This window comes from Canis lupus, chromosome 9 (genome assembly GCF_048164855.1).
Source record: "Canis lupus baileyi chromosome 9, mCanLup2.hap1, whole genome shotgun sequence".
NCBI classification, from domain to species: Eukaryota; Metazoa; Chordata; class Mammalia; order Carnivora; family Canidae; genus Canis; species Canis lupus.
The window spans coordinates 44,744,054-44,768,298 of NC_132846.1; the positions used below are offsets into that span (position 1 = coordinate 44,744,054).

At 51.1% G+C, this 24,245-nt stretch overlaps 2 protein-coding genes and 1 long non-coding RNA gene across 5 annotated transcripts in view; 2 read left to right on the forward strand and 1 right to left on the reverse strand.

Annotated features, from left to right (window-relative positions):
• SLC39A9 (solute carrier family 39 member 9) overlaps nucleotides 1-3,091 on the forward strand; it is a 43,798-nt gene extending 40,707 nt beyond the window's left edge. Inside the window, exons 8-9 of one of the 2 annotated variants that reach the window (XM_072839068.1) lie at nucleotides 14-137; nucleotides 524-3,091. In XM_072839068.1, the coding sequence (XP_072695169.1) occupies nucleotides 14-137; nucleotides 524-543 (144 nt within the window). In that variant the 3' untranslated portion in view covers nucleotides 544-3,091. Of the gene's footprint in view, nucleotides 1-13 lie in introns of both variants that reach the window. The other variant, XM_072839067.1, reaches the window with a different exon arrangement.
• Nucleotides 3,092-3,378: 287 nt separating this feature from the next.
• Nucleotides 3,379-13,560, reverse strand: LOC140640167 (uncharacterized). The gene is made up of 4 exons (XR_012036833.1): nucleotides 13,356-13,560; nucleotides 11,186-11,274; nucleotides 10,977-11,088; nucleotides 3,379-3,656 (listed from the first exon to the last, which is right to left on the reverse strand). It is a non-coding gene; the product is annotated as an uncharacterized lncRNA (long non-coding RNA).
• A 342-nt stretch (nucleotides 13,561-13,902) lies between these two features.
• Nucleotides 13,903-24,245, forward strand: part of PLEKHD1 (pleckstrin homology and coiled-coil domain containing D1) — a 32,295-nt gene continuing 21,952 nt past the window's right edge. Inside the window, exon 1 of one of the 2 annotated variants that reach the window (XM_072839071.1) lies at nucleotides 13,903-14,133. In XM_072839071.1, coding sequence (XP_072695172.1) covers nucleotides 13,985-14,133 — 149 coding nt within the window. In that variant the 5' untranslated portion in view covers nucleotides 13,903-13,984. The remainder of the gene's footprint in view (nucleotides 14,134-24,245) is intronic. The other variant, XM_072839070.1, reaches the window with a different exon arrangement.

A 24,245-nucleotide genomic window follows, 5' to 3' on the forward strand; every position in this document is an offset into this window, starting at 1 on the left:
TGCCTCTTTAAAGAGAGCCTGCCATTCCATCAAATGGAGCAGCAGAGATGGACTAGCGTCGAAGGAGGCGACTAGTATTTCTTCTCAAGTTCTCCTTTGCAGAGTACCTGCCTCCAATGCAGAGGAGCCAAGTTCTGGTAGGTTCAGGCCCACTCAGGCTTTCCTTTCAAGAACAGTCAGATCCCAAAGTGTCTTTTGAAATGAAAGGGTTTTAATTTTAAGTGAATTTGGATAGTAACTGACATCTTTGTAGTAATCTTTTTAAAAGTAAGATTACCAAAACCTATGTTGTCCCTATTTTTCTTTTTAAGTATTTATCTTAGCAGACTAGCAGTCCCTCTGGCAAATCCTTGGTGTCCCTTGGGGAGTGCTAGGCCAGTGTCATATAAATCCCTGTACCAGTGAAGAAAGTCAAGATGTATGACAAGTGGGAAGTGTTTGCCTCTTGATTTAAAGCTTATTGAAATCATGTCTCTTGTCTCTTCATCTTTTCCATGCTCTCCTCCTGTCTTCCCTCCCCCAGCCCCTCCTCCTTATCTATAATTTGCTGCTTACTGCTGGTGGTGATGTTAGTATCTGTGTGAACTGAATTCTCATCAGGACAACCACTTCTTGAACTGTGATGATGAAGATAACATTGTCTCTGTTCTTTATTCCTTCAATGAAGTTACCTTTGTGTCAAATGCAACTTTGTTAAGCCCTTAAAATATCACTTCCTCATATGTGAGATGACACAATCACTAATATTCTGGTCATTTGAACAGTTGAGATAGTAAAAGTGTTTAACAAACTGGGATGATTTTTCCATATTTGCCAAAATCCCTGTAAACTTTGTGTTATCAACTAAGTGTATAATACTGTCATTAATTTATTTTGATTTTCTGTACCATTTCAAAACATTATATAAAGAGGGAACCAAGACTATTTTCTTCAGGGCAGTGGGTTTAGGAGTTCGTAAAATGTTTTATATAGCGTATATGCCAGCATGCCTTTAATTTCTTTATTTCCTTCCTAGATTTGTCACTGGGTCAGCAGCTATGGAAATAGAACTTGCGAGCCCTCTGCTGGCTGTAGACCAAAGTAGCATAAATAGGATCTGGTTTTGTATAGTGGCTGGCAACCATTGCATATGATATTAAAACCAACAAAGGTACAGTCTGGAAAGTCTAAGTGACTTTCCTGATAACAACTCTGAGGAATCACGGGGCTTTGTCTGATCCTTTAAGATGTCATGGTTGGTTGCCTTGATTCTCCCTGGAAATGTACTTTGTTAAATAAACAGTACATCCTAGTGTCTGGTTTGGTGTGCGTAGCAGCACTTTCTCTCATACTGTTGTGTGCAACAGTGAGAAATTTGTTCTGCCGGCCAAAGCCTGTTTCAGCAGTGCCTTGCCATTATTAAAAGTTTGTCTAGAATATCTTGCTGGGGGTTGGGGCCGCTGGGCTTGCACTCTGGTGAGGAGGATTGAACCATCAAATTTCCAAATTCACCTTCCCCTCTGGACCTCGCATTGACAGGCGAACCTTGTAAGGCCTCTCAGCTCTCAGAAGCTACAGGCTTTCCCAGTTTTTAAAGTTTCTGCCTCAGGAACTCCTTTCTCTCCTGGTCAGTGGGCAGAAATAGCCATACTAATCTTAGAGGGCTCAAATGCAGCTTCAGGCAGCAAGGGGCCGAGCAGCATGACAGAGGCCTTCTTTATTGCAGGAAGAACTTGCCCATGGCGGGCAGTGTCCCAGCAGAGGGCACAGCAGTTGCCAGTTACTGGCACATTTCAGTTCTGTTTTCCTCTTGTATCTTCTGCCTCCTTAGATGGAGATGCCTTAATGCTCTCACACATTGGGCAGCATTGGCAATTCCTAAGTTGCTGCTGTGATTACAGATGGAATTACTGGCTACCAAAGAGATGCAGCTGATGATGAAGAGCATGGCCCTTCCTTCCTCATAGCCTGAGCTAGTCTTTATTACAATTTGACTCCGATTTCCTTGGTAGGGACAGATTTCTTCAGATTCCGAACACACTCTGGCAAATGAAGGTGAAAAACACTACTGGTCCACTCCCCTCCCTTTTTCTCCAGCCAATTGCATATCAGACCCCATTTCCCCGAAGCAGCGCTGTTCTAGGTCTTGTGGCTTTCCTGTACACGCTGTAGTTAGATTTGTTTTAGGCACAGGCTCTGCACCGTGGAGTATAGATGGTTGGAAACAGTTGCCATCTACAAAGGCTATGTGTTTTCTCTTCCCCTGTCACCTTTTTTCCCTATTCAAAACAGTTGAGTCAGCCCTGTTCTATATTTTGAATCATTAGAGAAAGGTCAAAGATGGTCATTTTGAGGGGTCAGTTCTTGGTAGAGAGTAGGCAATGAAATTATGTTTTTTATCAGCCTACTTGTGTCCCTGCCTTGGTTTTTCTCTTTTTCAAGGATTAGAACTAGGGGGACACACCAGCTTTGGAGTATTATACCCCTCAGACCTGTGGTAGCTAGGTACTAAACAGGGAGCTGTCTACCAACAACACAAGCCCTTAGAAAATGCTCTTGTCTATAGGGCCCCTGTGCCCCTTGGGAGCTTGAAAATATTGGCCAGATTCTTCTAAAACTGCTACAGTGGAAGGTGATCTACAGGAGAACTATCCTTGCATTAGAAAATCTCTACTCAAAACAATAATCCCAAGAGCACTATTGGAGATGCTATCAATGATGGAGCCCCCCTCCTTTTACCTGAGACATCTAGATTCACCCCAGGAGACTTGAGGGAAAATTGTGACTTGTAGGAAAGGACTAGACAACCATTGGGAGTTCTCCAGATATGCTCAGCCTAACGCAAGGAATTTGGCTTTGATCTTTTTTTCTGATAGCATTTCTAGCAAGTTGGAAGTCTCATGGGATAAAACTGCAGTTCCCCTGGTTCAGTAGCTTGAACAGTGATTTTAAATGTCCCCTTTTCTGGATCCTTTGTAAACATGAAATCATTCCATGGATGGCTGCCTTATAATTTTGTCTTTCCACATTAATTGTGAATGGTTAAAAAAAATTTTTTTTGCTGTTTTCTGATTTGTTTTATGATATTAAATTTTTATTAGTGCATACCTTATGTGAGTGGCTCATTAATCTCTTAGCAGTCCACTTTTTCTTTCTGACAGCTAGACTTGACCCATATTTGAACATCACAATAGGTAATGAAAAGCTTTCCAGGGCATGGGAAAGATGTACCCACTCTGTGCAGATCCTTTAGGGAAGGAGGTATGGGAGGTGAAGGACACAATACACCATATGTCCCAAAAGATACTAATTCATTGACTTTATTTTGCTTTGCCATCATTGTTAAATACTTAAGAAGGTAGCTGTCTACTCCTAGAAAAGAGAAGCAGGCAACAGATCTTTTTTTTTTTTTTTTTAAGATTTTATTTATTTATTCATGAGATAGAGAGAGAGAGAGAGAGAGGCAGAGACACAGGCAGAGGGAGAAGCAGGCTCCATGCAGGGAGCCTGACATGGGACTCGATCCAGGGTCTCCAGGATCACGACCAGGGCCGAAGGCAGGCGCTACACCGCTGAGCCACCCAGGGATCCCCCAGGCAACAGATCTTGATCATAGTGGGTTCATGTCAAAGGGCAGAGTTGCTCTAGCAGTTTATAGAGGCTGTAGACACCTGACCCTGGAAATAGAGATCTTAATAGAAGTGCACTTTGTAAGTCTGTTTCTAATTCCTATAAATTAGGGCAGCATCCTATAGTGTAGTTTTTATAATGTCAGAAATAAGCAACCTTGTGTCCCATCCCTATGTCTAAAATGCCCTTCCCCAGTTCCCTCACCTTCTAGTCTTGATCTAGTCTCCTTTAGTTAGGCCTCCTGTGACCACTTTATTTAAAACTAATCTGCCACACCTCGATCAAGTGCTTCTTACCTTGTTCTTTCTTTTTCTGTAGCACTGGTCCTTTTAATCTGCTTTATAACAATAGATACATCCTTACTTTGACCTTCCCTACTAAACTGTAAGCTCCGGGAAGCTAGGTTCTCAATAAATACACGTTGTTAAATGAATTGCTGTGCTCCAAGGGAGCACTTTCTAATCTGTGGCCGTGTGGCACTAATCTGTAGCACGGCCCCAGTCATCCGCAGAACAAGCTGCTGGCCTTACATGTAGCTCTGCCCTTGCTCACGCTGAGGTGAGGGCTTGGGGATTAGCCAAGAGGTGAGGAGTCCGCACATAGGGCTGAGTGTACAGGTGGGAACTTAACTAGGTTTGGGTTCCTAATCCATGCCCAGCTAGTGTTAGTAAGGTACTGTTGGAGGGACCCAAACTTCTGGATCCCCTTTCTGGCTCAGCTATTGATTTCTGTTGCAATGTTAGCCATCACTCAGTTTTATTAACTTGAGTAGGAATATGAGAGAAGATGTATCACATTCCAACTGTCTTATTTATAGAGGAATCCTGAAACATACAAGAGCCATCAGAGGAGGGAGCTCAGTGGAGACAGGATGAGAAGCCAGGGCGTCTGAGGAGGTGTCAAAGGAGCTGGATGTTTTCCTTCATCTAGAATGTTCTTAGGGACAGAACTTGACCACCATCAGATACTTCAAGGGCTGTCAAGTGTAAGAAAGCATATATCCTGTTTTATCCAGAAGGTGGAATAGGACTTAAGCTGAGCCTTACCTCTTCTTTCAGCAGCGTTAACTCAGCACTGAGTCCTTCCTACAGACCGGGCACCTGCAGGTGCTAAGTGTTCAAAAGGGAGTAGGCGTCATTTCCAGTTCTTAAGGAGCTTGTGGGTTCAGAGAGGGATTCAAACAAGAAAACAATTGCCAATAGTAATAGGAGACAGGCACAGGGAACTAAGAGAACACATGGGGGCAAGGAGCCCAGAGTGAGGCTTCAGGGACGACATCCAGAGGGAGATGAGCCCTGCGCTGAACTCCAAGATGGAACAGAATGAGCTGTGAAGCAGTTGGGAACGAATCCCTGAGCAGGAGGACAACTCTGCACAGAAGGTGCCACTGACTGGCTAAAGGTGAGGGAGGCAATGACAGGTAGTGCATGTGATGTGTCCATTCCCTAGGTGACGTCTGTACTTCCAGATGTAAAAGTCCACTGGTAATTGGGCCTAGCCAGGGCTTTGTGATTCCTGCCTCACCTCCAGCCTTCCCAGGCACTGCCCGGCTGGCCTCTTGAGTTCCCATCATCACTCAGGTGATTCGTGGATGTGGTAGTCCCAAGATCCCTGTGCTCCAGAGGCTCCTCTGGCACCTCAAGATGGAGCTTGGTGACTTTTTTCCTCCCTCATCCCTGCTTATCCCCTACTTCTTGGCTGGGGGCCCAAACACCCCTCCCATCCCTTTTCTGAACATCTCTGTCAGCTGCAGCTACGTATAGAGGGCCAGGTGGGAGCTCAATCTTCCTTCCATCGTTTGGTTCTCCCTCCCCAAAACTCCGATGCCCCCTGTACCCAGGTTTACTAAAGGGGACTTGTGGAACATGGAACCTCTGTCATCACTGTCTCACTAGTCTTCACCCTCCACCTCTCCAGCCCTCCAGGCCCTGTGAGAACAGGGTCTCCCCTGGCCCAGAGGCTGAGGTGGGAGCAGGAGGGGCAGGAATGTGAGTAGACCCTCCCTCCCATTCTCTGCAACCCCTAATTTTGCCCTGCTGGATATTTGGAGAAACCAAAAGGGAACATCTGCTCTTGGAGCTGGAGAAAACATTCCCAGGTTGGCGCGATGCTGAGAGTTGGCAAGGCCCCTTTTTGATATATGAAGCCATGAAGGTTTCAGAGTAACTTGCCCAAGGTCTTTAATCAAGTAAAGGTGGAGCTAACACAGGGGCCTGAGACCCTGGCACCTGATCCAGTGAATCGCTAATTCTGTTCCAGATGAAAAACCAGCACCCTGGCTCTTCCTCAGATGTTCTGGAGAGTGTGTGAGGTTGTAACAATAAATGGCTTTGGGCCTATTGGCCAAACTGAACACATCCCTCTTCCCCAGTGAAATGTACTTGCTCTTAGAAGCCAAGTTAATGTATACATTTTCACCCACATACCCACGAGGGGGAGCCCAGAATACCTTCAATGTTTCTAAGCAGTGTGCTGCCCACGGCCGTGCCGTTGGATGCCAATGGACCATGTTAGTGCTGTGAAGCAGCCGGCAGCCTGGCAGGGCAGAAAGGTCCTTGGGCCACTCCCAGAAAGACTTCTACTCTGGCAACCTTGGATGTGAGCAGTTGTCAACCAGAGAGGGCAGAAGCCTAGCAAGAGGCTGACCCTGCTGAGGAAAACAGAACTATCTCGTCTAACGCAAGAATCTCCCAGCCCGGGGAGGACTTGCCAGAGACAGGGCAGGTGGTCTGTGCACATACTCTCCTTTGGCTTCCTGCCCCCCTAACTTGGCCTACTGGCTTCAACCGTGCATGCAGTGCCCTGTACCCACTTCCTCCCTCCTGGGGGGCAGCCATGCCCTGTGCTAGTAAAGGAGCCTAAGACCCATGCCTGGCCTTCAACAATGCAGTCAAAGTGGAATACAATTCAGTAAAAAGGGGAGGAAGGTGTGGCATCACAAAAGAGGAGTCATCTGAGCTGAAACTTGAAGTAGGATTTTTGGGGAGTTGAAAAGCACTGTGGGCGGAGGGAACAGCAAATAAAAAGGAGCCATGAAAGTTTGGTGGCTTCCGGGAATATCAGACCCAGCATGGCTGGGGCAGAGTGTTGGGGAGAGTGGGGAGCTCCAACAACAGGTTGGGATGAAGGAATGGAGATCAGGTGGGGCTGAGAGAACACGGATGCCCAGAGATGCCCAGTGATTATCCTCCGTTCACATGACAGATGGCAGAGCCTGGATTTAAACCCATCTTAGCACTAAAAGCAGGCAACAAGTCAGCCTTCTGAAGATTGCTTTCTCATACGTTCTCAACCATGCTACAGATTGTTTTATTCTCACAAGGAAAAGCTGAGGCCCTGAGGGATCAGGCTCCATTTGGTGTGCAAACAAGACATCACAGCACCCGAATGGGGCCATGGGAAGACAAGTCAATTCAGTATGCATTTGTTGAGCACCTACTACAGCCCTGGACTCTGGTCCTCAAGGAGCTCACAGTCTGGAAGGGACATAAACACATGGAGGAAAACCCCCAAACACACACAGACAGACCCGGACATCCTAGAATGGGAGGAGGGGCAAAGGTCCACGGGAACAAAGCAAAGATAACCTGAGTGATGAAGGGGTAGTTTCAGCCAAATTCGTGCCACATGCTGTGGAATCCAGGACAGGAGCCCCACTGATGGAATTAGAGCTGGAGGAAAAGAAGTTCCAGGAGAGAGATTTGATGCTACAGGAGGGCCTGGCCTGGAGCCCAGATCTTTTCCGCCTCTTCTGCTTCTTGGCCCCATAGGGATACTTGTGCTGGATCCAGCCAGTAGTCTGACACAGGTGCCAGGGCAGCCCAGGGAACCAAAAACAGGAGCATTCTTGGGTCCTTCACTTGGCACCAGTCTGGCCCGCCTGCCTGAGCGTGGGATCAGGACACAAAGGGCTGGGAGCTGAGGAGGTGACACTATGGAAGGATCTGCTATTGTCCAGGTTGCTGGGGCTTTTTGAGGTCCGATCAGGGTGTGATTCCAAGGAAAGTCCCCTGGAGTCTCCCTGCTTGTTCCTGACTGAAGTGAGTTAAGGAAGACTGTCTGGCTCACCCTACCTGAAATGTAAGATCAGTGAGCTGGATCCCAGTCAGTCAAGATTCACATGTTTCCTTACCATGGGCTAGTCATGTGTAACAGCCATGCTAATACCTGTTGCATGGAACAGTGGTGACTGTCAATGAGCCTGCAGACTCTGGATAAAAGCACATTATGACCATGTGTGTTTTGTCATACAGCAAAGGAAATTATCAAGATGAACTGGCACCTAAGGAATGGAGGGAAATATTTGCAAACCATCTATCTGATAAGAGCTAATATCAAAAATATAATAAGGGACTCATATAACTCAGTATAAGCTGATCAGAAAATGGGCAAAAGGGGATCCCTGGGTGGCGTAGCGGTTTGGCGCCTGCCTTTGGCCCAGGGTGCGATCCTGGAGACCCGGGATCGAATCTCACGTCAGGCTCCCGGTGCATGGAGCCTGCTTCTCCCTCTGCCTGTGTCTCTGCCTCTCTCTCTCTCACTGTGTGCCTATCATAAATAAATAAAAAACTTAAAAAAAATTTTTTTTAAAAAAGAAAATGGGCAAAAGGACTGGAAGAGACCTAGTAGTACTGAGGTAGGGCTGTTAGTATGGGTGCCAACCCTGATGCTTACGTACAATATAAACACACCCTCTCATGATTTTAAGGGGCAAAAACATCCCTCCAGGGAAATGCCTAAGCCAGGGGTGGTGTGTTGGCTCATGAGGACCAATTCACTACCGTCTTGTTACTGAATGAAGATTTACCAAAAGACACCACAAGCAAAGGCAACAAAAGCAGAAATAAGCAGGTGAGACTATATCGAACCAAAAATCTGCACAGTAAACCAACAACAAAATGAAAAGGCAGCCGGTGGAATGGGAGAAGATATTTGTAAATCACTGATCTGGTAAGGGGCTAATATCCAAAGAACTAGGGCGCCTGAGTGGCTCAGTGGTTGAGCGTCTGCCTTTGGCTCAGGTCATGATCCCTGGGTCTTGGGATTGAATCCCCCATCAGGCTTCCTGCCGGGAGCCTGCTTCTCCCTCTGCCTATGTCTCTGCTTCTCTCTCTGTGTGTCTCTCATGAATAAATAAATGAAATCTTAAAAAAATATATATCCAAAGAACACAATATCCCAAAACAAAATAAATCTAATTAAAAGTGGGCAAAGGAACTGAATAGATATTTTTCCGAAGTAGACATACAAATAGCTAATAGGTACATGAAAAGTGTGTCCAGCATCACTAATCAGGAAAACCACAATGAAATATCATTTCACACCTTTGCATAGCTGTTTGCATAGCTGTTATCAAAAAGGAGATAACAAGTGTTGGTGTGGGTGTGGAAGAAAGGGAACTCTCGTGTACCGATGGTGGGAATGTAAATTGGTGCAGCCACTATGGAAGACAGCATGGAGATTCCTCAGAAAATTAAAAATTGAACTACCCTATGATCCAACAATATCACTTCTGGATATCCAAAGGAAATAAGTATCCTGAAGAGATGTCTGCACTCCGTGTTCATTGCAGCATTATTCAAAACAGCCGAGATATAGCAACAATGTAAGTGTAGATGAATGAATAACTGAAGTAAATGTGGTACATATATACACGAGATATTTTTTTTTTAAGTTTTTATTTATTTATTCATGAGAGATGCACAGAGAGAGAGAGAGAGAGAATAGAGACACAGGCAGAGGGAGAAGCAGGCTCCATGCAGGGAGCCTGACGTGAGACTCGATCCCGGGACTCCAGGATCACACCCTGGGCTGAAGGCAGGTGCTAAACCACTGAGCCACCCAGGGATCCCTAAAATGAGATATTTTTCACTGTAAAAAAAAGGACTTACTTTCTGCCATTTGCAACAACGTGGATGAACTTGGAGGACCTAACGGTAGGTGAAATAAAGCCAAACACAGAAAGACAAATGCCCTCTGACTTTGCTTATGTGTAGAATCTTAAACAGTCGGGGCAGCCCGGGTGGCTCAGCGATTTAGTGTCTACCTTCGGCCCAGGGCCTGATCCTGGAGACCCGGGTCGAGTCCCACACATCAGGCTCCCTGCATGGAGCCTGCTTCTCCCTCTGCCTGTGTCTCTGCATCTCTCTCTCTCTCTCTCTCTCTCTCTCTCTCTGTGTGTCTCCCATGAATAAATAAAATCTTTAAAAAAGAAAAAAAGAATCTTAAAAAGTAAAATTCATACAACCAGAGAGTAGAATTATGGTTATCAGGAACTAGTTGGGGGAAATGGGGAGATACTGGTCAAAGAGTACAAACTTTCAGTTATAAAATAAGTAAGTTCTGGAGATCTAGTGTACAGCATGGTGACTATAGTTAATAATACTGTATTATATACTTGAACAAGATTTGCTAAGAGAGTAGATCTTAAATGTTCTCACCATACACAGGCACACACACAAAGTAACTATGTGAGGTGATGAATATATTAACTCGACTGTGGTGAGCATTTCCCTGGGATATATGTACATGGATTAAATCATGTTATACACCTTTTAAAAATCATGTACAATCTATCTATGTCAGTCATACCTCAAAAAAGCTGAGCAAAAAAGAAATAAATAAAGGCCAAAAGAAAAAGAAAATGTATATTCATTATTTAGGGCCTGTCCCTGAACACAGATGAGAGACTGGAATTTTACATTGTGTCTTCATTTCTGCAGGAACTTTGAGCTTGGGGGATCCCTGGGTGGTTCAGCGGTTTAGCACCTGCCTTTGGCCCAGGTCATGATCCTGGGGACCCTGGATCAAGTCCCACCTCGGGCTCCCTGCATGGAGCCTGCTTCTCCCTCCACCTGTGTCTCAGCCTCTTTCTCTCTCTGTGTCTCTCATGAATAAATAAATAAAATCTTTAAAAAAAAAAAAAAAAAAGAGGAACTTTGAGCTTTATGTGAGTTAGCATTGAGAGAAATCACTAGGGAAAAAGGGGAAAGGCTGAAAAGGAGGTCTACCATTTTTCCAGACCACATTTAATATGGTGGTGTCCTGCAGGGTGACTGGTACGGGCTTAGGATTCAGATTCAATCAAGTTATCTTGATCCTGTCACTTCTCTCATTCTACACATAACCGAGAAGGGCCTAGCATGCTCCAGAAATGACTAGTAGGAGAGTAACCTTAGGTAGACAACCTTTTTGAACTTCATTTACTCACTTAGAAAATGAAAAACAATATGTACCTCACTGAGACTGTTTCAAAAATTAAATGAAATGGCTAGAATGTAAACAATCTCCTTAGAACATCAGCTCTAGGTCTGAGCGTGCAAGGCATTCGTTCAAGACCCTGGGCATCTGCCCTTGACTGGTCTTACCTAGTTCCTGTTAAGATTGAGCAGTACCGGCTCACACTCGGCGCAGGGCACTGGATCGTCCCCAGCTTATTATGGTCTTCAGATAGTCTTCCTCAGAACTATCTGCCACCAGCTAGGACAGAGAACACAATGGAAGCAGAAACGGCTTCTCCCAAGGCTCACTTGGTATTATCCGGGCTGCTTAGCTGAGGGAAGCAGAAGCCACTTACGTATCTAGCAGTCCATCAAACTCTTGCTGTTTGCCTCTGGTCTTTCCACCCCACCTCAACCGCCATTGGCTAAGGTCTGTTCAAGTGTCCTGTGTGTAGAGGGAATGGGCAAAGATTGGTTTCTCTTCACCACTAAAGAGACTTGTGCTCTATTTCTTTCATTAAAGACACTGAACCCTTCCCAGGAACCATCGGGGCTCATTCTGCCCTGCTCCTTGGGAAGGGTTTCCTTAAGTTTGATTCCAGGTATCCTGCCTCTCTCCCTCCTGCGGCTCATGAGCTCAGCACTAGTCCTTCACAAGCAGCCAAAGCTGGTCCTGACCTGATTAAGCAGAAAAGGAATTAATATATTAAAATGATATTGGCATGACTACAGAACTAGGCCTGACCAGAGGCAAAGCTCCCAGGAATGCTGCCCAAAACTGTGCTGAGGAAGCCAGCTGATGACCAAGCTGCTGCCACAGAGCACTTGATGCTGCTGTCTGGGTGCCCCCCTGCCCGGGACAGTCACTACAGCCACTGTGGGCCCTGCTTGCCGCCTGGGGGACGCGACCTTGCAGCTGCAGGTGCCCTGCAAAGTGGTACCACTTTGCCTGGTACCACCTTCCCTGGAGATGCTGATACCTGTGCAGGCTTTTTCTTCACGTTTGTCACCTGCATCTCAAAGTCCTGCCTTAGTACCCCTCATCCATGAACTCCACACCACAGGCTTCTAACACGAGTTTTCTAACTTCCATTTGGGAAAAGCAGAACTAAAGCGGGAAATTTTCTGTGCTTCAGAAAATGTGTCCAAAAGAGTCCTAAAAAGTGTGTGCAGGGCAGCCTGAGTGGCTCAGCGGTTTAGCACCGCCTTCAGCCCAGGGCGTGATCCTGGAGACCCGGATCGAGTCCCGCATTGGGCTCCCTGCATGGAGCCTGCTTCTCCTTCTGCCTGTGTCTCTGCCTCTCTCTCTCTGTCTCTCATGAATAAATAAATAAAATCTTTTAAAATAAAATAAAATTTTAAAAAAGCGTGTGCAATGTCCACTTTGCACTCTATCCATGGGCTCCCGTCATCTTCCTAGTCCTGTCTCTTCTCACCTGGTGGACCTGGGCCCTAGGCCCTGCGTTAATGGTAGACCTGACCTGCTTCTGCGGGGGAGCTGAGAGTCAGGAGGGGCAGAGGGAATTTAGGGGCCCCTTCGGAATAAGCACCAGGGGATGCTGCCCAGGCTTGGGAATTCCAGAGTTCATTAGGAGAAGGGTGTGGGAACCCTTCAGGAGGTCCCTTCTTAGCTACACTCACTGGGAAGGCCTTGGGGAGCACCTAGTGAGGATCACACACTCAAATGCCTACAGAGAGGAGCCAGGCAGGTAATAAATGAGCATAGCAAGCCGAGCAAAGGACAATAGGGGATTGTGGGTCTGTGGAGAACGCCATTTTAGGCAGTAGAATTTAAAAAGCTTTTAAAAGGTGTGCAAATGTTGGCAAGAGAAAGCAGTTGCTTGGGAGGGGGATGGCAGATGGCAATTGACTAGACAGGCGCGGCTCGGATCTTTCTGGGGTGATGGAAATGTTCTGCATCTTGCTTTGGGTGGTGGTTCCTCTGCGTATCCAGGTAAACTTCGTCAGATAAATAAGATGTGCGCATTTTACCCTATATCAATTAAACCTCGGTTTTTTTACTTGGGCAAATTAATCAAGTGTATCTATAAGCCGATTTGGCCCTCAGGCCCCCCGTTTGCGAACTTCTGTTCCGGCCCGGCTCCTCCGTCTTACGCGGGGGGAATCGGGCCCCTGAGCGGGGCAGCGGTTTTCTCCAGGGCACAGAGGTGGCTCCTCGGCCCGGGGCGGGCGGACTGCGGCGGGGCCCCGGCTGCGTCTTCCTGCGCAAACTGCCTCCGCGGCCTGCGGAGCGACCCTGCCTCCGCGCCCGGGTCGCCAGGGCCGGAGGCGAGCGGCCCCCCGGAGCCGCGGCGGGAGCGGCGGCAGAGGATGGGCCGCGGCCCCGGGAGCCCCCGCCGGGCGCGCACAGAAATCTCGGGCGCCACAGCCAAGTTCCGGGAGGAGGCGGCGGTCCGGGCGGGCGGCGGCGTGCGGAGGAAGCCCGCTGGGGCGCGGGGCGGCGGGGCTGGAGGGCAGGCAGCCGGCTCCGCGGGCGGGCGCTCCGGGCGCTTACCCAAGGCTTACCTGGCGGCGCCGCCCGCGGGGGCTCGGGCAGCTCCGCCTCGCAGGTGGGAGAAGCAAGGCTCCCCGCAGCTCCTGGAGCCGCGCGAGGGCTGGGCTGGGGTTCCAAGCCCTTGCCGCTTGCTCTGCTCTATCCAGGCGGAGCGGGTGTCTGCAGGAGGGACTCCGAGGCCGTCCCCAGGCGCACGAGCTCCGTCTCGGTGTGGGCCCTGCCCGCCTGCGGGAGGGACCGCGGGGGGGGGGGTGGACGACCGCGGGGGGGGGGAGGCTGCGGCGCATCCCGGGCCGAGCGACCCGCCGGGACCTTCCGGGCGCGCGGAGCCCGGCCCTCCCAGCCGGCGCCCGCCCTGATTGGCGCTCGCGGCCGGCCTCCAGCCAGCTCACCCGCCCCTCCCAGCCAATCGGGGCCACCAGAATTGGGGCTGTCGCGGGCAGCCGGGGGAGATGCTGCGGGCTGCAGGCTGAGCCGCCCTCCCCGCCGAGTTCCCGCGCCCCGCGCAGCCCCGCGCCTCTGCGGACCCGACGCGCCCCGACGGCGCCCGCGGCCCCCGCATCCCTCGGCCCGGAGCCCCGCGTCGGGCCGGCTCCGGGCAGCGGGTGGGCCGGGCCCGGGGCGGCCCCGCCGAGGCAGGATGTTCACGTCCAAGTCCAACTCGGTGTCGCCGTCGCCGTCGCTGGAGCAGGCGGAGTCGGACGCGCTGGACATCAGCACCAAAGTGCAGCTCTACGGCGTGCTGTGGAAGCGGCCCTTCGGGAGGCCGTCGGCCAAATGGTCGCGGCGGTGAGTGCGCCTCCCGCGCCGGGCGAGGCCGCCGGGGGAGGGAGCCCAGGGCCGCGGACCCCCGTGCCGAGCCCGGTATTGCTGTCCTGCCTCTGACTTCCTCTGTGACCTTGTCCTCGTCCTAGTTCACTCTCTCCTGGCTCTCCCTGGAAGGCGCGCATCTCAGCCCTCTCCTCGCAGCGCTGGTCGAGCTGGGGACCACTGGCCTGGGGGCGATGGGCAGTTCCCTAGCGAGTGCATCTAAGCACGGGGCGGGGGGGGAGCGTAGAATTCTTGGCTCTGGTAGGCACCCATCTGGGTCACGTTGGGACAGACTCTGGCCCGGAAAGAATAGCCCCATCTCCAGCCAAAGACACCCTCCTGGGATCCCCACTGGCATCTCCGTAAGCGCTGTCCCCGCCCCCCCCCACGCCCCAGGCATCAAGGTCGGGCTTGGAGATGGGGCTCCTGTGTCCTCCCCCTCTCCCCTGCTTCACCTATGACCCACCAGCACACCTGCACTAGCTCCACCATGGCCCTTCTGAAAGACTCAGGCCAGGAGAGAGAGGAAGGGTCGGGAAGGGTCTGTGCCCACCCCTGGTGGGACAACGTTGGCAAACCCTCCAACTGTCCCTTGAACTAATTTTTAAAAATCTGAGCCTAGGGAAGAGAGTCTCCAGTGCTTCTGGCACAGAAGCCTGAAAGGAGGGACTGAGCTGGGGTGGACCTGAGCAGAGACTGAGGGGCAAGGGAGGGGACAGATTGGGCTGTCCCAGGGATGGGTCTCTTGGAAGGGGCGGTGGAGAGGATCAGAGCAGCCCCAGCACTGGCTTGCAGTGCCAGCTTCCCAGTCCCCAACTCAGAAGGGACTTCCCAGATGTCAGCCAGTGGCCACTTTCTATGTATAAATGGGCCTGGAAGGTACTGGAGGAGGGTGTGCTTCTTACTGGAAGAAGGAATCGGAGGAATGGCTCACGGCCCTGAGCTTGCAGGAAGCTCCCCACGCTGGTCGCAGAAGCAACGGGCCAAAAAAAAAAAAAAAAAAAAAAAAAGAAGCAACGGGCCATCTTCTGGACGGTTTCTAACCTCAAGCCAATCTCAGTTCTGAGATTTGCTATTAGGATGGTCTAGAGAAATCAGACCCTGATCCAGCCTCTCCCTCAAGGTCGACTCTGCCAGGAAACTAGGAGTGTGTCTAGATGCTCTTTCCCATCCCACTATGAGTCTGTCCTGGAGCAGGGCCTCAGATATTTCTAGGACCACAGATCACAGAGATATGGCAGTGGTTGGTTCTGATGTTCTATTTTGATGAATAATTTAATATTTCTACAAGGCCATAGAACAAAAGGATCTGTGGAGGGTGTTTCACGTTTTATGTAGCTGGTTTCACATACCTTTCTTGGTTCTGCCAGTTTTCTCTCTGGGATTTAGTGGAATATGGGTTTCTTGCATTCCTCCAAAGTTAGACTTCTCTTGCATCCCCTAAATAGAGGCCTGGGGCAGTGTGGAGGGGATCTTATGAGGGGCTTCCAGGGTTGTACTGTCTTAGATGCAGTTCCTGAGCACCAGGCACAGCCTCCTCTCTACCAGGGCACCCTGGTGGGGAGTGGGGTGGGAAGGCTGCTTGTAAATACAGGTACAGATAGCGCATGCCCCCCACTCCCCTCTCTTCCACCTTAGCTGCTGTAGGCAGCCACTGCTCCCTCCCCATTGGGTCTGGCTGCTGTCCTAGGTATTGAGTCTGGATCTTGTCCTCCAAGACTCTTCTTGCCAGTCGCTTACACCTGATCACATCCCTAGTAAATACTGGGAGCCTCTGAACCCTGTGGCATATCTCTTAGCCCCTCTCACCTACAGTGGTGGGGACCTGGGCCCTGTACCCACAGTCGATTTCAGGGCTGGGAGGTGTCAGGGGCAAAGGCTTCTAGCTCAAAGCACAATGGTGGAGCCAAGGGAGGCTTGGGAGGCTTTAGCTCCCCACCCCCAACCGCATACACCATCAGTAGTCCCCACAGCCGCTCTGAAAACCATCCAGTCTAATTCAGAAGAGTGTACATGCTCTGCAGATACAGCTTCAGGTCAAGTCCTCCAGCCTCCTTAAGGGGAGATTGTCACCTCTGTTCCCTTCTTTTATAGGAATTCTGGAGCGGCCACCTTACAAAGAGTCCTCCTCCCCTGGGGTTCAGGAAATAACTAAGAGCCCACCTGCCGTTTGGGGTGAGGGTCATGATGCTAAGCTTAGCCCCTTCCTGCTTCCCAGCAGGGCTCCCTGGGCCCCAGTTCCCCATTTGTGAAATGGAGTCTCTGGACTTCAGCTAATTAGCGGCCACAGGAAGGCTTGGGGAGGGGGCAGCCCAGGCCCGCCACTGCAGAGCCTTGCCATTAGGGCGATCGATGCCCTCGCTGGGGCCGCTAAGGGGAAGGGGCCTGGAAAGGCTCCTGCAGCCGCATAAATAACGGATGGGCAAGATGGAACGTCTGCGGCAGGCTCGGTTCTGTAAAGCCTCTTCCGCTCAGGACCTGTCTCAGGTCTCAGGGCGTGTGCCTTCAAACCACATGGCCCAAGCAGCCCTGCCCTTCCTGGGCTGCTTTGAGTGAAAGGCTCGGCTTTCTCCCCCTTAGTCAACAAAAGGGGAAAGCAATCAATCCATGACTTAGAAGAGATGAGAGAACTGGGATCGTTGTCTAGAGGGTAAGGTTGATGACTCAGTCCTCCCCAGCCCGGGAGCAGTGGAGATGCAGAGGCTGTTGGCAGAGACCGGGTAGCCCAGCTTCAGCCAGTGTCAGCTCGTGGCAGGGCTGGTCTTGCAGGCAGGCAGGCAGGCTCTCCCAGGGTTTAATACTCTCCCGGGGCCTCTGGTCCCTCTCCCAAACCCTTCTGAACAAATGCCGACGCCAGAGCTCAGAGCCCCCGACGGGGAGGGCCCAGCCAGTTCCTGCTGCAGGGCCCGCTACGCTGGGCCCTGTTTCCCCTTCCCCCCACGGAAGGTGGCCAGTGGGCCCCCAGCTCAGCCTAGCAGCAGGTCTCACTCGTGGAACATTCAGTGTCCGCTAAATGCCAGGGGAACCATGAGATGCTGGCCTCACTTCCCAAATCTCAGGTCATAACCTGCCCAGGTGTGGAAAGATAATCTGAGGCCACCATACCAGAAAGATCTGGAGAGGCTTTCTTCCCACAGGGCTTGGGTCTGGGAGTTTCATCCATGGCCCTGAGCACTGTTTCATAGAGATGACGTGGCAAAGCCAAGCTGTCCCGAAGGGAAGAGCCTAGCATGTCACCTCCACGCACCAGGCTCAGCCTCTAGTGACCCTGGGATTTGGTCTTGCTTTCTGGCTTACATAGAATTCTGCACAGCTGGCTGTGTGAAGTGCCTCATGAGCACAGCTGTGGCATTACTGCTTGTTTTACCACAGCTGCAAGGTGCCTGCAGGCTCCTCTTTTTGTAATAAACTTGTGTTCTTCAAACTTCTTCCAGTGCGACAGCTTGGTGGGATCTCCCCGGACCCTTCTATCCATTACCCCTACTGCTTTTGAGGTGGTGACACCAAGGTTCCCCTGAGTCCTTAGGTTAAGGAGATGGGCATAATGTCACAGCTAAACAATGATACAACACTCATTAATTCAGGCTGCACTGCAGACATATGATGATTCACTGGGACTAAGCCTTGTGAAGTTAAGTGAGTTAACAATGCAAACAAGCCATACTTTCCTCACACCCCCACCCCCAGGAGCTGTCCCTAGTGGCTGCTGATGTCATGTTTGAAAATGAGTCTCAGCCGTGAATAGCGGTCAGACCTCATGCAGGACACATGCAGGCAGTTCAGCTTCCTTATGTCCAGGACTTGGAAATAACAAAGCAGCTTCCTTTGAAAGAGGCTCTGGCTGTGCTGGAAAGTGACCCTAGGCTTAGAAGCAGGTGCCCAGTTCTGCCAGTGGCCGATTGTGTGTGACCGGCTGTATGAACCCGGCCGAGGCCCAGCAGCATCTCACCTCACTGGCCCATGGTGTCTCTTCTGCAAAATGGAGGTGGTTCCCATGGTGGTTTTTCAACCGTGTTCCATCGATGACTCTAGAGATTCCTTGACTATACCACAAGGGAGTGGGGAGCAGGGGGTGGGGCTCTAAGGCTCTACCCACTTCACCCAGTACCTCTGTACTATTGTCTGTTTTACATATTCACCTTGTCTTTACTGTGTTTTAAAAAAGATTTTATGTATTTATTCATGAGAGACACAGAGAGAGAGGCAGATACAAGCAGGCTCCATACAGGGGAGTCTGATCCCAGGACCCCGGGATCACGCCCTGAGCCAAAGGCAGACTCAACCACTGAGCCCTCCAGGTGCCGCATCTATACTGTATTGTGTATTGTTTGAAGAATTGCACTAACATTTTTATTTTATTAAAGATTTTTTTTTATTTATTCATGAGAGATACAGAGAGAGAGAGGCAGAGACACAGGCAGAGGGAGAAGCAGGCTCCATGCAGGGAGCCTGACGTGGGACTTGATCCTGAGACTCCAGGATCACGCCCTGGGCTGAAGGCGGCGCTAAACCGCTGAGCCACCTGGGCTGCCCTGCACTAACAGTTTTAAAAACTCCCTTGGACTTGATGATGTCTGCATCAATTCTAACTTGTCATCACTCGTGTCCTTCACAGGTATGATTCCTACTGTCCTACCACTTCAGAGCTAATGTCACACAAGTGGCAAAGGTCAGCATGAGCATTCCCTGAGCTTACCAGGTCATGCAGCATGAACGAAAAGGGACACATGCTCGGGGCTGTCATTTCTATCTTCCTCTATCACTTCTGAAAAGGACACTTCTGCTAAGTTGTCCCTCCCCAGCTCTAGGATTTACCTGGCTCCAAACCTCACACACCTGTTCTCAGTGCCTGAGAGGCTCAGGGATAAGGGAGACGGGGTGCTGGTCCTATTCGGCAAGGCTGTACCTGGGGAAGAAGGGGCAGCCAGGCTGGATACCCACCCACCTTCCTGTGAAATGTCACCCATGGGTGGCTCACATGTCTACTAGGCTCTCGCTGCCCTCTTGAGAGTGAGTTCACTTTGGCCCAAGGTCTCACCCGGCATCCTAAGGATATCCAAACCTGCACCAAGGCTTCTGCTAATCCTCAAGAGGCTCTAAACTCTTGTTTCCTTGTTTATGAATTGACGTGCTATCCACCGTGGGTGGTCCCTGTGGTAAGAACTCAGCCCATCCCACCATCTCCCTACCCTTCCCCACCGCCTCGTGGGCACATCTGCTTCTCACACAAGGGATCTGTGAGTCTAGTAGGCTATGCAGAAGAGAAGAGTTGGCAATGAAAACGGCGGAAGAGGCATTTAAATCACAGAAGTGTGAACACTGTCTCATTGAGTGCTGGCTCCTTGTTTTCACAAGCCTTCCAGACACCCCATCATGCCATTGCCAGAGATAGGATTGTTCACCACTGTCTCTTGACACTGTAGGACCCAGACTCCCATATCTTCTATGGGTCCTCTCTCCTCTGCACTCTCCCATCAACCCTCTTCCCCATGGCCCTAGGGGATTTCCCCTGACTCCAACTTTCTCTCGCTCTGTGCTCCAAGGCCCTTTCCAACCCCTACTCCCAAACTTGCCTATTGCCTCTCTAAAGAGTAAGGAGCGCAGCAGAGTAGATCCCTCTCTTAAACAGGACCTGCCCAACTTTGAAGGCATCTGTGGGTCTAAGCAGCATGTCCTCTCACCTCCAGCTGGATTGATCATGAGGCCAGTGTTGACCATCAGGCACTGGCTGAGCCCTTGTTGCATTCAGAGTGCCGAGGAGGGGAGTAAAAGGTGGAGACCAGGCTTAGGGAATCCTCCCCAAGTTTCCTTGCTTGTGTTGGATGGCACCTGCGTCCACCCTGTCACCTAAGCTGGCAGTTACCCTCATTAGCAAGAAGCAGCCCCACCCTGCTCTGGTCCCTGCATCTCTCCTTGACCTTCATTCACCCCTCACTGCCCCTCCCCCACACCGCAGCCTACCCTTTTTGTGCCTATCTGCCAGTAATACCAGACATGTTTTGAGAACCTTGAACACACGATTCTTTCCATATGCTGTTCCTTCTGTCTGGAATGCATCTCCCCCTTTGGCTTCCTCCCAGATTCTTGAGGTATTCCTATTCACTCTTCAAAACCCTGCTCAGTTGTCACCTCCTCCCGGAGCATTCCCTTGGCTCACACCTAAACCATCATTCCTCCCTGGTCTGCACTCTTCTTGTGCCTCATACAAACTTGCAATGTCAGCGTGTATCTGCGTGCTTGACAGTGTCAGTGTACTCTGGTGCTTCACAGTGAGGAGGGGTATGCTGGTGCTTTGCAATGTTGGTGCAATGCAGTGCACGCCATTGCTTTATAATCATCCCTGTTCCCCCACTTACCTGCTGTGTGATCTAGGGCATATTATTTAACTTCTCTGTGCTCCAGTTACCTCCCCTAGCTCATGTGAGGAGCGAATGAGTTAACACACATAATGATGTTACCAGAACAGTGCCTGGCACAGAAGGAGAAGCTCAATAAACATTAGCTGTTTTTTGAATTATTTATTTCTACACTGGCTCCCCTGCATTTGACTGTAAGCTCCTCGAAGGCAGGGAATCGTCAAGCCCCAGCCCAGCTTAGGACTTGGCCTCGGTCCCCGGGGGATTCATTAATGCTCCCTGACCTGAGCTGACTGGGAGCTCGCTGCCACTCTACAGAGATGAGTTCTAGGATGGCAAACAGCAGTTGCAGGTCATGAGTGACCAGGAGGGTCAGGCATAGTGATGAGGGGGACCAGGCATCAAAGAACACAGCAGTCAGGAATCTCACCAGGATCCAGAAACACAAATACCTCCATCTCTTAGAGTCGCTGTGAGAGATTTAAAAAGAGAATGCCAATGGAACACCAAAGTGAGTGTCTTACAAATGCTCCTACTCCTTCGACTGGGCGACTGGACGTGCAAATACCATTCTTTAGGGCTGGAGAGGGGAGGGTTAGGGTTAGTGAGGGAGCTCTCCCCTCACTCACAGGATCTAGGCTGTACCCTGTCTTGCTTAGTGGGGCTGCTAGGGGTGGAGGAGGCCTAGGGTTACAGACAAAGCTCTGCCCAGGCCTGAAGTTGGCCCTGGATTGAAGGGTGGGCTGCAGACAGGAGGGAGCTGCAGATGCAGGGAAGTGCCTGGTACTTGGAGGACAGGGTGCTGGCTAGCTGGGCTGCTGCCAGAAGGAGCCACGGGAGAGCTAATGGGAACCGAGGCCAGGGCAGGGCTGCAGAGACCCTGAACCTAATCATAATGCACCATAACAGCAGTAATAAAAGTAAATGTTTATTGATTTACCATGTGTCACAATATGCTGTCTTTATGGGAACAAACTCGTTTACTGATCCCAACAACACTAAGAGATCTAGCTGCTATGTTTGTCCTCAATCACACTTGGACCTGAGGCCTGGAGAGATCAGATAACTTGCCCTGGCCATACAGCTGGTAAGTGGCAGGGCTCTGACCCCTGGCTGCCCCAGCCTCGGTACCTCCTGCCTCTGGCCCAGGGGTTTCCTGCCTCGGTGCTGGCATGAACGGAAGCGGCCCCACATGTGGTGCGGTGTGGAAAATGGGAGCAAGGACTGTGGTCTGCAGGGTGCCATCACAGCCCCACCTCTGCCCTAGCTGTGTGACCTTGCACATGTAACTATGCCCCCTCTCGGCCTCAGTTTCCTCATCTGTAAAATGGGCACAAAAGCCCTTCCTTCCAGGATTGTGGCATCGATCAAATACTTGGGTACGTGTAAAACACTTAGCAGAGAGCCAGCACATGTGGGGAGTGCCTCCAGCCCTGGCCGAGCACCAACTCCGCAGGGCACAACAGGAGATGGCCCCTGGCTAGCAGTCTGAATGAGAGTATCTGGGAGCAAAGGGACAGGAAGAAGTGTCCTTCTGTGCAGGGGCAGTCAGGTCCTGGGCCCTCACCCACTGAGAGGGAGCATCACCAGCTGGGGTAGCAGGCTGTCGCTGAGACAGGTTTCTGAGTCACGGTGGCTCTACGGGACCTGGAGGCGTGCTTTCCAAATGTGCCCTTTGTTGGGTGATATTCCTCCCTGCCAGCTGGGGAGCCACTCTGCTCCCCCAGGTTCATGCCAGCTGCTCTCCCTTGACCCTCACTCCCACCCAAACCAAGCTGAGCATAGCTGGAACTAGGCTGGGAAGGGCACACACGATGTGTGGGCCCATCGCTACCGTGATCTGGTCCTGCTGCTTTCCGCCTGGCCATAGGTGTGCTATAAGCCTCACAGCTCCTCCCAGAGCCCAGCGCACTACTGTCCCAGGGCCTTTGCACCAGTGGCTCCTCTACCTGGAGCATCTATTCTTCTCAAATGTCACCTTCATTATCAGGCTTTCCCTGACCACTGTGTTTAATATTATAACCTCCTCCACCCACCTCTCACCCCATTACTTATCCTGCCTTATTTTCCTCCATGGCATTTATTAGCACTGGTACATGGACTCTCTCTCTTATTTATTTACTGTCTGCCTCCCCACTACATATACTCACTCTCAAGTGTCAGCTCTCTGGGGACAGGAATTTGTGTCTCCCTTGCCCATAGTTCTATCTCTGGCACCGAGAACAGTGCCTGGCACACGATAGGAGCTCAGCAATGAATCCTGACCCCTTGTTTCATACAGAAGCTTTGAAAGGGAGGCTCAGCAAGGCTGGGAGCTTGCCTGAGACCATGGTGTGAGGGATGGGGATTGTCTGACTCCAGAGCCCCCGTTGTCTCCCTGCCCGTGGGTCCAGTGATTGTCCGCCTGTTACCCCTCCTTCCCAACCGAGTCCCTGGCACAACGCTTTACCCTCAGTGCAGAGGGAACTTCAGAAGTGCCAGGAAGGCAAGAGGGGATTTGTCTTTGTTAGGCTCCCGTAACAGAATACCAGAGACGGGGTAAATAGCCTCTTAACTGGTAAACTGTTCTGAGGTGGGTGTTATCATCTCCATTCTACAGGTAAATAAACTGACGCTCAGCGAGGCGAGCTTACTTGCCTAAGGTCCCCCAGCTGGGAAATAGTAGGTCTGTCTGATGCCAAAACCTGTGTTCTTAACTCTGTGTGGAGTTTCTTTGAAACAGACAAGGGGCATCTCCCTTGGCCTATGGATCAGAGGGGCACAGGCCTGCCCCCCAGGAGCCCAGCATCCCCTCAGGACAAGATGAACACATGGGTATATTGGGGCTAAGTGCCAAGTGCACAGCCCAGTCAGCAAATGCAGGAGGAGCCTCAGATGGCTCTGCGGGCTGGGCTGGTCACCAAGGAAGGGCTCAGCCAGATGAAAAGCAGCAAGGAGGGCTTTCTAGGAAGTTTGGCACAATCCCCTTTATAGGATGGTGCAAAATGTAGTGATGTGGGTGGTGGTGAGCTCAGTGTGGGCCCAGAACAGAGGGGCTGCAGGGCAGAAGCCGCAGGAAAGCTGAGGACAGGTGGGGGGGAGGTGCTGGGGGTCCCTGCACCTCGGCAGAGGGTGGCGTTTATGTGTCCTTTCTCCAGCAGGGGCAGAGAGGCCTGGGGGGAGGAGGGCATCAGCGGGATGTCTGCAGCTCCATTCGGCATCTGGCGGGAACAAGGGGGTCGCTGCAAATAAACAACAAGGGTTGGCGTGAGGCTCACACCCTAGGACAAAGCTGAGTTTCTTTCCTGGAGGAGGTGAGGTGGCAGCTGTGGGCAGTTCCGGGGACACTCCCCCAGCAGCTGTGGCCTCAGGAAAGATCACATGGCTGGTGGCCCTTCAGAGACTCACTGACTTTGTGATGCCCCCGGCAATTTTTTTGACCCTTCACAACAGGAGATTTCCAACGAGTAGTGTGCTGGTAAATGGCTAACAAGGGGCTCTCTCAGTGGTGGGAGGTGGGGGGGGTTGGGGGCACTGGGTGGCGCCCCGTTTGTAGCATTTGATGGTTTTCATGGTGTAAGTGCTCCCACTGTGACTAATACCCAGTACCCACACCATCTTACTGAATGCAGAGCAGGGGCGGGGTGGGGGGCAGGGGGAGAGTCACAGGGCCAGCTGTCCTCAGCCTATCTGAGCTGGCTCCAGCACCCTCTGCTTCTAGCTCCTCTGATCCTGCCACCATGCCAGTGACATTCC